The following is a 16,323-nucleotide window of genomic DNA, read 5'->3' as shown; positions in this document are numbered from 1 at the left end:
ATCGTTATACTTGGAATAATGAAAAAAACGCACAGTCTTGCCCTCTGAAATATTGTTTTCTTTTAATTTTATAATGGGTGCTTTTACTCTGAAACCAAAATTAAGTGAGTTATTTTCAGTCCGCTTAAACATGTAGAGATGAAAAAACATTTTTAAATCGCTTTCAAGGATGCTGTGATAGTCCAAAAAATAAATTTACTACCAAAATAGAGACCTAGTTATTGAACTAATAATTACACATCACAGTTAAACCTTTAAATTAAGATTTTGTAAAATATTGCCTATACTTTACTCCTTAAAAATGGGAGGGACGCCGGCGAAAAGGACTGTAGCACCCAACATTTGCACAACTACACAATAATATTATGTGACAGGTAGTTTTTGTTTCCTGCATTAAACCACAAGGTAAATGATCATTCTACCAAAGGGATTTTTTGAATTTGGCATATGGTCGCACTGATGGCGCATGCGCACAGAGGTCGCGGCTACAATCGGCGTGTAAACATCCGATAATTTCATTCGTTATACTGTTGACTGTTCTGTTGTTGGTTTTTTTTTTGTACTATTTACCGCAATTCGCGGACGATTTATTTATGTAATCTATGCGTTTAAACGCTGCTCGTTAGTGAATTATTGTTTTTGTCCTCAACACACTTTAAAATCACACATTTCTTACTATAACCTACTAAACTACCTACCTAGTAAATGAAATAGAATAACGATGTTACCGCAATCGAGTTCCTAAACGACGGCCGGCGGCTTCCTGATCTCACACATCCTACACACGGGCAGTTGGGTTATGCAGGTATGTGTTCAAATTTGGATTGTATTTTCATAAGTACTTAATCACATTAAAATATATTTTAATACAGATAACCTATCATTTAGTAGGTGTGTTCTGCAACGGTCTGATTTGCTGCTTTACACATGTTCAAAATGTACGACTCCAATAGTGATTTAGATCGACAGATCGAACAGCTAAAGCGTTGCGAAATTATTCAAGAACACGAAGTTAAAGCGTTATGTGCTAAAGCTCGTGAAATACTTATCGAAGAGAGTAATGTCCAGCGTGTTGATTCCCCTGTCACTGTGAGTATTGTTTATTAACAAAATTAAACATATAATTACTTATAATAGTAATTTACCATAAGCGCAATTTTGGGAAGACATAAGATATTCAAATTTTTAATACCAATCTAGTTACCTGCAAAATTGTTTGTGTTCCATAACAAATTTTTTGAGAGAAAAGTGATTTTATAATATTGCTAATGTTTAATCTCCTAGAGTGGATGCAGTGTTTGCAGTGGTGTAACTAGAGACTTAAGCGCCCAGGAGCAAGCCTTTTTTTGCGCCTTATATTACATGTTAATGTGTAAATTTGTATAGTAAACCGTACAAAACTGCCCAATAATAGATTGCGCCCAGAGACAGCAGCTCCCCTGCACCCACGGTAGCTACGCTACTGGGTGTTTGATACTTTTTTATTACAGGTGTAAATACTGTAGTACGACCACCAAGATTTTTTAAAACAACTGCTTGGAGGTTAAGCACACCTACTATTCTTAGCTAGTGTGTCCCGATTATAGATACCATACAAATTTTAAGACATTTTTTCAAACTACAAATAAATTATAACAATATAAAGTTCTATATAATGTGTTTAAATTTAATGTAAACGTTACCTGGTATAAATGCACTTCACTGGGTTCATTTTTTTTTTTTTTTACATCTTGTAGTGTTTTCTAACGATGAATTTGATTCTACAATTTGAAATTTGCGGACTCTTCTAGTTTAAAAGTTACAGCTACTTGAACTTTTAGAATTATCGTTGCACAAGGCATCGAAGCGAGCAACGAACGACTCCTGTTGAATGCAAATTGTAGTTTGTTTCAAATTCGTTATTAATAAACTATCATGTGGCAGGTTAGGTCCAATCAAGCCCCGTCTGGTTGTCAATCGCGGTAGTTCATCCCGGTCCCAGACCTAACCTAACCGGTTTTCTCTGCTATAATTCAATATAGTCACTTTGACTACTGCAATTGTATAGTGCTGCGGCACAAGTGTGGAACGTCAACAGAAGCTTTCAGCCACAATAATTCTGTATGTTCAAGTAGCTGTAACTTTTGAACTTGAAGAATCAGCAGATTTCTGATTTTAGATTCAAAATAAGCGTTATAAAAAAATCTTAAAAAAGAGTGTGTCCATTTGTTCTTGTTTCCTTTTAAAAGGATTCAACATCCTTATGAATTTCAATGCATAGCAGAAAGTGTTTTTTCCCAAATTGTATTTTGTAAAATAAAACAAAACATTTTTTGTGTATGATTTTAGAATAATTTTATGAATTCACACATCTTGGAATATTTGTTTAGTTAGTCACTTTAAATGCCATCTTTTTTCTATTTAATTAATATTAAATTTGTATTAATACTTTATTTTATTCCAGGTGTGTGGAGATATTCACGGACAATTCTATGACTTAAAAGAACTGTTCAAAGTTGGTGGAGATGTTCCTGAAAGAAACTATTTATTTATGGGCGATTTTGTGGATCGCGGATTTTTCAGTGTAGAAACATTTTTACTTCTTCTTGCTTTAAAAGTAAATTGAATAATTTTAGTTAAAACCACATTCTTTTGAAATGCTTACAACTCTAAATGAGGTACAAAAACTGCAGCCATAGATATAAATCATTTAAAAATCTACTGTGCCCTTAGTTATTCCTAACTACTTTATAGAAAGCTCAAAATGTATATTTAAAAAAAAAAATTACAGCTTTTAAACTTCAACTAATTTTTCATCAAATTGAATTGGCTTTCAAGTTAAATATTCATTAATTTTCTTTTCTTATAATATTTTTTTGTACCATTTATATGGAGTTAATTATTGTTCTTTAATAATTAAACACATTTCAAGTTTATTCTTTTGATCACGCTGTATTTTGAAAAAGACCGTTTTTGTCACTGATTAATTACTAGTGATGTATAAAGGTTCAATCGACTACCTCTATTTTTTTTTCTTAACTAATATAGCTGTTATAATAATTAAATATTACCATAAAATTTGAGATTTTAAGCTGAGGCTAGTAATGTAGAATTAATGAATCATTCCTAAGCTGATAAATATAAAATATTGAATTAATATATAGTGTGGAAAGCATTCTCTTGTCAGGAAAGTTGATTTTGAGAGAAACATCAAAACATCGATTAAAATTAAAAGTATTGATTTCTTACTAGGCATCAATAATTGTACCTAGGAGTCTTAGGATTATAATGTAGGTCAGAACATAAACTGAATCAAATAAAAGCCGACATAAGTATAAATTAATCTGAATAAAGGACCTTTTGTAGACCAATTACAAAGTGACAAACTTCAAAGTGCAACGACTTAGTCGTTTTCTTAGCTTCAAAGATGTACCAGGTCTCAAATTGTTTAAAAATCAATCAAGTTCAGAAAATAGTACTAACTTAAGATTAGAAAATGCCGACAAGAGGTCCTTTTTGCTTTCCAAATTACTTATTAGGAAGATAAACAAATATGCCAAACATTTTTTGCTCAGGGTTTGATAGACCGCAAATATCATTTGATTTGCATAATATTTTCTATACCAATTTTTATACTTCTAACAATTTTAGGTGAGATATCCAGATCGAATTACGTTAATTCGAGGAAACCACGAGTCTCGTCAAATCACTCAAGTATATGGTTTCTATGATGAGTGCTTACGTAAATATAATAGTGTAGCTGTTTGGCGTTACTGTACGGAAATCTTTGACTACCTCAGTTTGTCCGCTATCATTGATGGAAAAGTATAACTTACGATTATTTATAATTAAATGTCTCTACATTAAAAACTGTATGAAATTAATCAATGTACTTTTATTTTAGATATTTTGTGTCCACGGTGGTTTATCCCCATCTATTCAGACACTGGATCAAATTCGAACCATCGATAGAAAACAAGAAGTTCCTCATGATGGGCCTATGTGTGACTTGTTGTGGTCAGATCCAGAAAGTATGTTTTTCCCCAAGTGGCGATTAAAAAGTGTATACAAAAAAATATTATTATTTATTCAACAGACACTCAAGGTTGGGGCGTCAGTCCTAGAGGTGCTGGCTATCTTTTTGGTTCGGACGTCGTTGCCCAATTCAACACCACAAATGACATTGATATTATTTGTCGAGCTCATCAGTTAGTCATGGAAGGGTATAAATGGCATTTCGATGAAACTGTTCTCACGGTTTGGTCAGCACCAAACTACTGTTATCGGTAAGATAAAATAAATTTTAGTGTTCTCATCAAATTTTTTGAGAGTTGCTAATTTGTATTTTTATTATTTCCATATTATAGATGTGGTAATGTTGCGGCAATTTTAGAGCTTAGTGAAACACTCCAAAGAGATTTCACTATTTTTGAGGCTGCCCCACAAGAGAATCGAGGCATGCCCACGAAAAAACACGCAGCCGACTATTTCCTTTAATACCCAAGTTCTTTATGTATTTATTTTTAGTTCACAAAACAATATTAAAAAAAAACAACATACATATTTTAATTTAATTTGTATTTGTAAGAATACTGACAATATAATTATGTAATTTTTTAAAATTAAATAATAGTTCATCAATTTTATTTTATTTAAGTTACCTTTACTTAACTATTTAATTCCCACAATTAAATAGTGTTATTATTTACTGGATGTAATAGTTTGTGAATTATTTACTATAATGTAAAAGTTAAATAATTTGAACAAAATGTGTACTTAATAATTTTTATAATTAAAACACATATGAACCAAATTGGTTAAGTAAAAGTAAAATGAAAGAAATAGAATCGTATATTATGTTTTTGATTATAATTAACATGTCCAACAATCAGTTTTTGATTGTTACACAAAATTGTATTTTGTCAATTAATCAAATTGATATCAAATAATATAGAATAAATTAGAATGTATTATAATATGTATACTCGACTGTCTAAATAAAAATTTGTTTACTTACCCTCCCAATTGATAGAAACCTATTCGAATAAAAAATCCCTAAAATTTTAGTTCCTAGCTTAACTTTAAGTACTTCCTCGTTAATTTGTTTTGAATTTGATTGCTATAGAAAATTATAATTTTTCATTTAAAGATTCTAACTTCTAAGACTTAAAATTTAAATGAGCATCTTTTTAGAGGTAAAATATGAAACTTTAAAATTACTCTCTTGATATTTCACGATAAAAATTGTTTTTATCAAGTTACAGACCATTTAAACTGATAAGTGATGTTGGTAAAACAAATTTTATCACGAAATGTCATAAAATGATTTTAAAGTGTCATTTTAGCTTAAAGATTCTTTTTTAAATTGAAAAAATATTGATCAATTTTCAAGCTATAATATTTTTAATGAACAATTAAAACTGTCCATGTCAATCGGATAAAAAAAAAAAAAAAATAAGTAGGTACTTGAGTTGAGCTAAGGATCTGAAATTTCAGGAATTTCTTATTTGAATAGGCTACTATCATCTGAAAGATGAATAGGAAAATGAAAAAACAGTCTAATGTATATTTTTATGCTGGTTTGCACAAACCATGATTGGACCAGTTACAGTGTTCCAATAAGAGTTTATGTCATTAAAGTTTAGTGAAGTTACACAGTGGCAGAGATCAAATTGATTACAATGGGGGGTAACGACAAAACATTTATTTAATGAGTAGTGTAATCTATATAGTTAAAACACTTGTCAAAATTTGATCAATAAAATTGTATAACCCTTAAAAGTTATAATACTATTAAGATTGGACGCAACAAAATAATTAAATATCCATTTGTGGATACATAATGTCTTCTTCGTCCTCCTCATTTTCATCGTAGTCGTCACCAGGCTCTCCGAGTGCGTGCACAAATTCTGAAACAACCGGAATCGCTCGATAACTATTAACTATATTAAACTAAATTTTATATTTGTAATTTGTATCAGCACTTTGTTTAGTACGTTTTTCTCTATATAAACCCATAACAGATCACTTATATAGAGGTGCTTGCATTTCAGGTTGCCACGACAATTAGTAGGTACCTGCTTTTTGCAGTTTGACCATAAAAAAACAAATTATATTGTCATATAACTCTTTAAAAGATAAATCCTCAGTCTAGAACATATTATGTATCATCCATTTGTAGTATTAATATTTTTAAATATATAACAACATAATGATGATTTTATTGTATTTTTCATTCCATACTAACAAATAATGGAAAGGTAGGGCTCAAGCTCAAACTGAAGAATGAAGATAAAACAAATAATTGCAATTGGTTGAAACAATAATAAAAGATTTATTTCAATTATTTCGTCGTTAATTTTAACACTATTAATGTTGTTGAAGCTTGTAGCAATTGACATAACATAATTAAAATTAGAGCTTTAAATTTCTAAATAACCAACAACACTAAATATGTATATTGTAGCACACATTACAGGACGTGTAATATGTATGTACGGTATGCAAAATTCTTAAGAAAAAGGGCGGAAAATATAATTATTTTTTTAATACACTGAAGTTTAAGTTGATTTTGTTGTAAATGATAAGAAAATGACTTTATAAATATATTTTTTTAAATACCTACTAGTTATAGTTGTTGACGTAAGCTCAACATTTGTAACTTTTCGGAGCTTTTATAAAAAGCTAAATCAATATTCAAAACAATTTAAAAAGTCACCATCAAACGACTTTTTAAATTGTTTTGAATATTATAAATTAACATACTAAAAGTACAAGTTAGTGATGTTATGCATTTTAAAATCGATGGTAATAACAACATTATTTGTAGTATTGAGTGATCTTCCTTCCTACGAAACTTAGCAAATTTTTATGTAATTTGCGTACTTTTAAAGAAACTTGCATTCTTCAGCCCTCTGTCTATAGTCTAATATCTAAGTATCTATACTCTGTTCGGAATAAGAACCGGCTTCGGCGGGCATGCGTTTTCGTCGGGCGGCCATGCGCACTAGTTGGCCGCCGAAGCCTGTTCTTATTCCGAATAGAGTATATGTATATTCTATATGAGTATAGATTGAAATTGTAATTAGTTTCATTTTACTTACCGTAAAAATCAATTCTCCCGTCACCGTCAACGTCTACTTCTTTAATCATGTCCTCGACTACAAAAAATAATAATTTATAATATGTATAACTTAATTTATAAGATTATTTCATAATATATCGCCAATTATTTTTAATTTACTTTCTTCTTCTGACAAGTCTTCACCCAAACATTGCAGCACTGCTCTTAGGTCTGACGCACTAATGTAGCCTCTGTTATGTTTATCAAACACCTAAAACAATACTTACTTTTCAGGTTTTTTTTTAAATTATTTTTTACTCTATTAACGAAATCAACATTAAGAAGTAAGAACACTATTGGATGTATACAATAATTCAGCTGTTGTATCTATTACATATTTGTCTCTGATAAATAAAATACTTGTGGAGTATTACATACGGGTATTACTCCGTACTCATTCCACGTGAAATCACCTAATGTGTGGGCGACTACGGACTATAGTTCAAACATTTTTGAAATTTTTATCATATATTCTTTATAGAGCCTTGACATCATGTTCCTGACTCTGTAAATTAACCGCCGATAGTGGTATAGATATGAAACCTGCATTGTTAAAATTCTAATTAAGTGTACTTTAACCATAATAAAAAAAAAAAATGTATTTTTTATGCCTGGAAATTTTTTTAATTTTTTTTAATTTTTAAAAAACTTGTTTTGGGGTCAAAATTTAAAAATTAAAATCAAATATTTTGTTTATATAAAATTTCTGTTATTATGGCTCATATCATCTTTGAACCAATTAAGTTTTTTTTTACTACTAATTTACGGTTTCAAACTTGGGCGGTTTGCTGAAATTTACCTTAGTTAACGACCCACAACACAAATGTGACTGAACCAAAATTTTCCAAATTAATTCAATACTTACTTATAAGTGAGTAGAACATTTGGTAAAAGTTTTGTGGTGAAGAAATTATTCAAACACTAGTTGTAAGAGTTCAAATTTTCCAATTTACATTTATTGGAAAATACACAATTAAACAACTATTCAATTTGTTCCTTAATATAGCTGTATTAAAATGAAATATTTCATCATATATTCTTTAGAGGTCTACTGAAAAAAAATATATCCAAAATCACTTTATGTTCCTGACTCTGTAATTTAACCACCGTTACCTATATTAAATTAAAAAAAAAATTGTTTGTCTTTAAGAATCTGTAAAGAATGCATGATAAAAATTTCAAACATTTTTGAACTATAGTCGCACACACATCAGGTGATTTCACATGAAATGACCCACACATAGTTATTATAGGTAATAGTGCTAATATTAATTGTAATAATACAATTTACAATTTACCATGATTCTTTCAGTCTGATTTAATGATACAACATGGTATTACTTATTTACGTTATAATAAGTAATAACATAATTTATTATCAAAATTCTAAAAGGATATTATCCAGAATATTATATCAAACGAGAGTCGCTAGCTTAACGTTCAAACGAAATCGATTTCTAGAAAATGATACACTATACATCGATCTTCCCTTTAGTTATTTAATGTACGAAATAGATGAAATGAAAAAACTCAAGAAGATTAATTGACCTTTTATCCTTTATATAGCAATAGCGATGGACAAAAAAATAGCATGGGATAAAAAAAGGGAGGTATAAAAAAACAACTATTGAGTATTGATTTAAACATAAAAGCATAAAAAGCTTACTTCTTTATGAAACCATTAAAGATCGAATCACACCAATAATAATTATAGTAAGAATAATGTGATTTTTAACTTTTATTTTTTTTTTATCATATAAATATTATGAATAGTTTATTCCATTTTGTAAATCTCTGTGGACTAGGATATAATATACTGTTAAATATTTATTTTCTACCCTTTAAAAAAAAAATCTTAAATTTTGAATAATTTATAGTAGTATTGATTTTATATTTTGGTTAAATATATGCCAAATAATATATTATTAATGTTATCAGTGTCAAGTTTGCAGTGACCCGGTTTTTTGTTTTCTTTTAAACCGTCGCGTCGCCCAAATTTAATCCTTAAGAATTATGTTACCTATATATTTTTCCTATATAACACTATTTTTGAATTAAGAAATAATATAAATTATTCGTGTTTGTATATCTTTAACTATTTTTTTTAAGCAGCTAATGAATAGAATTAAATGAAATGTAATTACCCTAAATGCATCTCTTAGCTCTTTTTCTTCTTGATCCGCTGTTTTTTCTGCTGTACCGCCCATGTTGTATACGATTTCCACAAATTCTTGGAAACTAAATGCTCCGTCACCTGTATTGTCAGATAATTATTGGCGATCAACAAAATAATAAATACTGTGAATCTAATATTATTATTTATAATGCATTTGCCACTACTGTGAGGCAGGGGGCTTGGATGGCTAAGCCCTTTTCAGATTGTATCCTCTCCCCATAAATTACTCGAAGATAGATAACAACTCGATCGTATTTTCCATTAACTTAAAAGTGATTTTTCTTTTCTTGATTAGATTTTACTTTTTAAGTTATGCTTAATATACAAAACACGGCATGTAATGTGTTAACAAAATATTCGTTTTAACAATAGACCTAGGTATTTTCATTTTTTTGTCTTAAAAATGTGTTATTTACGATAAAAACGTATTCATATTCTATGCTATTTAGTTATTTCTTCTTCTTCTTCATCTTCGCCTTACACTCTTAACTAAATCGTCTAAATCATCCTAGTCCTACACCTCCATAGAGCTCATAGAGATACCCTACAGGCTACATCTCGTTAAATCACCCCAGCTATCCAGATATATAATCACTCTCTATTCCGTCTATCCATCTTTTCTTCGATCTTCGGACTTTCTCTTCTTTTCTTTTACATTCATCTTCATAAATATTCTCACTATCTCTGCCTATCTCTTCTCATAGCACAAGCGAATCATCTCAACATATTCTCTCTCAATACTATTTAGTTATTTATTCAGCCAAAAAAATACAATTTATCCAATATATTATGTTACTTAGTTGTAAAAATGGTATAAAATAATTTATTGTTTGCCGTTCTCACTAGTTGGCTTAAAACTTAAGAACAACCATTCGTCTTATTTTTATTTTTACGTTATGTTTATAATTTTTTTAAATGCTATAAGATAAGTACTAAATTGTATTAAAAAAAAAAAATTGTTTTAACTATCATTAAAATACGTAATTTACATTTTATTGCATTGATCTCTAATAGTTTTACAATATCAATTGATGTTAAACTCAATTAAAGGCTTAAAAAAAAAACATTTTAAATTCTACCAAATTTATAATAGGTATTACTATTATTTACTAAATACTATTTTATTAATTATACCCAGTCTTATTAACCTATAGATACAGCGACATAAGTATACAAATTTAAGAATACCGTCAATATCGACTTCTTGTAACATAGTTTCCAATTCTTCTTCTCTAGCAAATTGGCCTAAGCTTCGCATGACCCTGCCCAGTTCTTCTTTGGTGATACTTCCATCTCCGTCTTTATCAAATAATCTAAATGCTTCTTGAAACTCTAAAATGTTTATAAAGCACAAAATAAATTAAAAATTGAATTAAAAGTACATTGCATTTATCATTACTTCTGAATTATACTTTTGTGTACCAATTTATCTATATATATATATATAGGTACTTACTAATGGTATATCATTTTAAACTCGATACTAATATATGGTAAAATATGCTACATTTATTATTTTTATAAACTAGGGTTGCCGATGAAACTTCAAATATGTAATTCAATTCCTAATTAATGGTCCAAAAAATTCAATTACAGTGGAGAAATAAACTTAAATAATATTCTTAATACTTTTATATGATTGTGTCATTTTGCTTCATGTACCTAATTATTTAGAAAGTCATACAAAATATACATAAAAAATATGTTAATTTTTTCTATTAAAATACGTAAATATTTGTGCAATTTTTTGTTATCACATTGCAGTTGATTAACTTATTACTAAATTATTAAATAAGGTGATATTTTTACTAGAACATAATAAAATGTTTACTATCTGGAAAATGAATACTCATTTTTATTCAACATGAGATTTTATAATTTGAATAGCTGAAAAAAATCAAGTATTTTATTTCTCTTAATTATTAACAACCAGAACATACTCAATTATTATTATAAATAATTTATAGGTTGATTCAAATTACCGGCAAGGTTGCAATATCATATAACATTATTTTGGTTTAAATAACAAAAATAGGGTTATACTTTTATAATTCATACTACCAGTCACCAGAATATAATTGAAATACTTATTTTCAATTTTCTATGATCATTAGATAGTATTGTGTAAGAATTCCACTTACAAAAAATATATATATATATATAATTTTCATTAAATAATGCGGATGAGGCATGAAAAAAAGTTATACACATTTTTTTTAACGCATTTGAAAAATGAATGTGTAAAATTATAAAATGAATTTAATTAGAAACAGATTATTAAATTAAAATGTCCAATACTATAGCGATATTATAAAGCATTTGTAACTTGTTCTGTGTACTTGCTCAAAATTCGTTAATTTTAGTTTTAGTAAATGGTAATTAATTGTTCTTAATTTTCTCTGTTTTTTGTTTCTCGGAAAATGTTTGTTATTTGTGGTAATTTCCCCTTAACATTTAAATAGTATTCAAATTATTACAAGATATTTTATTATAATTTATGTATCATAAATTTCTTGATTTGTAATTTAATATTTTAACTTTTACTTATTTTTAAAAACCCAATTTTTTTACGTTCGATGTTACGACTGATTGTCCTTTTACATAATGATTGTTCCATTAAAAGTCACATAAAAATTAAAATATTATAATAACTTATCTTAAGACATTATATTATTATAAAAAAAATATTTAATTTCGTTTTATGTTTTGGTATAAACCTAACCTACCTTTCATTTGTGCTTTAGTGACATGCACTAAATTTCTATCAGCTGGCTGGACTGGTTGGGCACGTACGTTGGTTTCGGCAGGTTTTTCAAAACTCTTAGTATTTAAATTTGTGATGTTTACTATACAGCTATTGTGATTGTTCTCTATTGGTCGTGGTGTGGTCACATTTTGTGCTTGTTGGCGGTCATCTATTTGCCGATTCTACATTAAATTATAGAATTAAAAAAATAATACGAAACAAATTATTATTATTTAGATACAACATGAAAAATATAATATTTATGATGCTTTTTGCGTACAAAGGCTACGAACTATAATAAGTTGGCTAAATATTTATTTAATGTTAAAATAAATTATCCCAAAAAAATGTCAATATAATTTGCTTAAGTTTAAATTATACATTTTTTGTGATTAACAATAAACAATACTACGAAAATTATACATCATCTCTTTACACGCACTCTTTCAATACATAGTCTTTAAATTTACATATTTGTATTAAAAAAAATGCTATTGAAAGTTTAAAATTGTTAAATTTTAGTATTATTGCACTAATAAAATCAAAATATAGAAACATCAAAGCTAAAAACTATTTAATTAGAAACTAATTTAGTACTTTTTTTTATTGTTTCTGAAATATTAAGACAGAAGTGCCTTTGTAATTTGCTAGTTAAAGTGCGCTATAAATCGTTCAAATAAATATTTTTAACATATGTGAACATAACTTCAATAAAATATTATTTGTGTTACCAAGCTTTAGACCTTATTAAATCCATACAGTTTGTTCTCTTTCCAGTTTCAAAATTTATAATTTAAATTTAAAAAACTTGTTTAGCATTCGCCAGGTCTAATCTTTTGATATTTATTCAAGTTTGTATGGCGAATAAAAAATCTAGTGTATCTATAATATCTAATGTGTACCTACTATAGTCCTATACTTAATTAATGATTTCCTTATCGGTTTAAAATTAACTAAAAATCTAAGAAATATTAAATATTATACTAATAATGAGTGTACTTTAAAAATTAAAAAATAATGATAATATTATAACTTTACCTACTTTAACAAAAAAACTATAATTTTGAGATGTAATTAAAATATATAGCATTGAGAATGTAAACATATTTTTACAGTCTACAAAGGATTTACATTTAAAATATTAAAGTAGACACTATATGAATAATTGAATAATTATGACATATACAGTATACTCGATACATCGACAAAAAATACATTTTACTCTGGAATGTTTGTTTCATTGTAATCAATCCGAATTTAACCATTAGGGAGCATCAAGGGTCAATTTAACCGTCCAAATGCCTTATGCCGTAATCTTAATAAAGGGGTCTGATAATGCTACACATTACAAAAGCCGGTATTTAACGAACAATGTGTGTAATTATTATCAATTGCATTTATAGGGGACCAAAGAAGTATACAGACGATAAAATTAAATTATAATTTATAACATGTAATATACTCCGACATAGTTAGTGACACAAAAGAATAAATACATTTTAATATTAAAATTTAAAGAAACAGCATAGTCCAAACCACATACCTACAGTATTAATCGGCACAGAAGAATTTAGCAATATTGGAACAAGGAACTTTGCAAACCTGGAGTCGAACCAAGCATAGTTTAAACCAAGTACTGCATAAACCAAGTACGGTCTAAACGAATACTGTCCAAACCAGCAAAAAAATAACTAAGTGGGGTCCAGTATCTACACATTCGCATCAAAGCGTTTTTTTTAAAGTTAAAATACATTAAAAAAAGGAATTTTTTCTAAATTTAAATGTTTGGGGTCACCGATTATCAAATTTGATATCAGTTTTCAATTTGTTCCGAATTTGTATCCCTCAGTATAGCATTTTAATTTAATCCCAATAGGGATCAGTATATATTATGTAATATCGGGTTTTTAATACCTAACTAACCTACCGTGACGATTGCAGTGATAGGTAAGATACAAAATAGTCCAAACCCATTCTCCATGTTTTTGTTTTTTAAGTATAAAGTTGTATAGGTTAGCTAACTTACCTACTCATTTTCTCAAAAATTAATTATCATATTTTTACGATGATAAAAAAATTCTTAGCACCGTCCGCTGATACTTTAATGATTATGTACATAATTCTCTAACTATTTAAATTAAGAATAACGTACTAGAAACTTTGACTGTTCGATACCCATTTTGAAATAAATACTTTAGAAGTTATTGTTTATAATAATTGTACGCAGGGAAATTGCACGATTTATTGTGAATGCTATAATATTGATTAACATATTACTTTTCAATATTTGTAATTAGATAATTTGAAACTGGGTAAATTAGCACCGCAATACTTCCTTTCATTTTACAAGTTGCTCTCTGCAAAATCGAAAGCAACATTCTTGTGGGCTATTGATTTTCTAACTTTGCGAGCCATCTCTATAGAGGGTATAGCTGTGGCCTGTGAGTCAAAGACAACGCGATTGATTACACTTTCAGTTCAAATATACAAGAGACAAGCTGGTTTTATTATAGATCAGTCTACACTATTAACTAGTAAAAACAAAAATGATAGTACTTATTAACAAAAATAAAATATAGACAAATATAAAACTAGTGATAACGTAGTTATAAGACAAAATCAATCATGCGATGAATCATTTTTGAACATTTTTATAGGAAGTTATTATAAAATTGTAATGTCCGACGGCTGACCAGTCACCAACTCTTATTATGTGGTTGGTTGTTTTACGCGTAATTACAATTTTTTTTATTTTAAGTATAAAAACATTTTTCATATACAATATTATGGTTATTAGTTAATTATCATTTTAGATAGATTATATTTTTATATTTTCATTTCCGTGATTTTTTACAGCAAATAATTAATTTATATATTAAAATATAATTATAAACTCGAATAACCACATAATATACAACAAAAAAAGTTCTTCATGTTCCTACAAGTTATTAAATTTATTCAGCGAAAAATAATATGCAACACTTAATTTATGATAGAGAATTACTTAAACTTTATAGCCTATAAAAAATTATTTTATTATTGAGAAATGAGTAGTAAGTTGAGGGGAATAATAGAAAAAGATGTTCAGTTAAGGGGCAATCGAGGTAATGTTAAATAAAAAGGCAACTTCAGTAGACAAATATAATTTTTAGTTTTAACAAAAATCGTTCAAGTGTTCTTGTGTTTTCTGTATTACGTTAAAAGACAGTTCAAATAAAATATAAGTTAAATCGTAACCACCATACTACCTTTTAATTTATCTAAACTTTCTTAATATTATTCTTATATTGCTTATCAAACACATTTTGTTCTACGATTACAATCGTCTATCATAGACAATTTATCGTTTAATATCTCACGTGCTGCTTAAATTCTACATTATGGTATATTAGTAATTCATTCATTCTAGATTCGTTTTTTAAAAATTGTAATTTACCTTTTTCAGTTTAGGTATCAATATTCAATTTATAACAAAAATATGTCTATTATAAGTCTTAGAAAACAAAAAATAGCAACTGTATACAAATATAACAATTCATAATAATGCTATACAATTATTTACATCTATGTATTTAATATTCAACCTTTAAGGTTCCACCAAAGTATACGGTCCTCTTGAACTTTAAAAATTGATTTATTACCCATCTCTTTTCTTCGTATTATTCAATATTTAAGTGTATTAACTCAATAACAATAAAAACCCGGAAATTGCTTGTTATTAATTCCAATTTCTGCATCCGTTTAATGGTTACAAGTAAAATTTTTATGATATTTTTAGTACTTGTATATTATGATATAAAATAGGCGGGATAAAATAAATAATTTTATTATACTCACGACAAAGTTCCGTATGTGATTGACCAGGGGAGAGGGCGAAAAGTACTTTTCGAAAACCGACGCTATTTTATTACCGTCCATTATGTCAAAATAGTCTGGCTGTTATAAAATACTACAAGTTTTCGTGTGTATGTGTGTATGTGTGTTAATTGACTATATAGTTACATCATTTCTACAGACTTCGTGTTGTGTACACTATACACGTGGCATAGCCATCATTAACAACATCAATAAATATCTTTAAAAAAAAGATTACAAAAACCCTCACATACTTTTGCAAAAACTTTTTGGCGGGTCCATCGCGACTTGGTAAACAATTGTGTGTGTGAGTGAATGAGTGAGTTCGACACCGTGTAATAAACGACAATAACGGCGAGCATGCCACTCGTTACATCTTTAAGGCGAAAATTCGCATGCGCTCTTGCACCCCCCCGCGCGCTCTCCGACGGCCAATATCGAATT

General features: G+C 28.2%; 2 protein-coding genes across 4 annotated transcripts; one reads left to right on the top strand and one right to left on the bottom strand.

Moving 5' to 3' along the window:
- Positions 1 to 515: 515 nt before the first annotated feature.
- LOC126838062 (serine/threonine-protein phosphatase 4 catalytic subunit) lies at positions 516 to 4,692 on the top strand. 3 transcript variants are annotated; one of them, XM_050572168.1, is made up of 7 exons: positions 516 to 805; positions 892 to 1,089; positions 2,444 to 2,596; positions 3,631 to 3,804; positions 3,884 to 4,010; positions 4,076 to 4,265; positions 4,347 to 4,692. In XM_050572168.1, the coding sequence occupies exons 2-7, from the start codon at positions 928 to 930 to the stop codon at positions 4,474 to 4,476; spliced, it is 936 nt and encodes a 311-aa protein (XP_050428125.1). In that variant the 5' UTR covers positions 516 to 805; positions 892 to 927; the 3' UTR covers positions 4,477 to 4,692. The 3 variants fall into 3 exon arrangements, with proteins under 3 accessions (XP_050428125.1, XP_050428122.1, XP_050428123.1); XM_050572165.1 differs by having other exon boundaries at positions 889 to 1,089; XM_050572166.1 differs by having other exon boundaries at positions 873 to 1,089.
- A 976-nt stretch (positions 4,693 to 5,668) lies between these two features.
- Positions 5,669 to 16,243, bottom strand: LOC126838063 (neo-calmodulin-like). The gene is made up of 7 exons (XM_050572169.1): positions 15,862 to 16,243; positions 12,005 to 12,206; positions 10,467 to 10,610; positions 9,247 to 9,356; positions 7,223 to 7,313; positions 7,083 to 7,139; positions 5,669 to 5,888 (listed from the first exon to the last, which is right to left on the bottom strand). Exons 1-7 carry the CDS (start codon positions 15,940 to 15,942, stop codon positions 5,797 to 5,799), a joined length of 777 nt encoding a protein of 258 aa, XP_050428126.1. The 5' UTR covers positions 15,943 to 16,243; the 3' UTR covers positions 5,669 to 5,796.
- Between the last annotated feature and the right edge of the window lie 80 nt (positions 16,244 to 16,323).

Source organism: Adelges cooleyi, unplaced genomic scaffold, assembly GCF_023614345.1.
Source record: "Adelges cooleyi isolate 19-005CV unplaced genomic scaffold, UGA_ACOO_1.1 ACOO_flye_CR_arks_rails_tigmint_CR_PRNA_30, whole genome shotgun sequence".
Lineage (NCBI taxonomy): Eukaryota > Metazoa > Arthropoda > Insecta > Hemiptera > Adelgidae > Adelges > Adelges cooleyi.
Note: the sequence above shows the minus strand (reverse complement) of the source record. Positions and strands in the feature narration are given on the sequence as shown.

Coding starts and splice junctions, on each gene's coding strand:
- LOC126838062 (XM_050572168.1), top strand. CDS start 928: ATGTTCAAAATGTACGACTCCAATAGTGATTTAGATCGACAGATCGAA. Junction 1,090..2,443: donor GTGTTGATTCCCCTGTCACT/GTGAGTATTGTT, acceptor ATTTTATTCCAG/GTGTGTGGAGATATTCACGG. Junction 3,805..3,883: donor CCGCTATCATTGATGGAAAA/GTATAACTTACG, acceptor CTTTTATTTTAG/ATATTTTGTGTCCACGGTGG.
- LOC126838063 (XM_050572169.1), bottom strand. CDS start 15,942: ATGGACGGTAATAAAATAGCGTCGGTTTTCGAAAAGTACTTTTCGCCC. Junction 12,207..15,861: donor ATCACATACGGAACTTTGTC/GTGAGTATAATA, acceptor AATTTAATGTAG/AATCGGCAAATAGATGACCG. Junction 9,357..10,466: donor ACAAGAAGTCGATATTGACG/GTATTCTTAAAT, acceptor CTGACAATACAG/GTGACGGAGCATTTAGTTTC.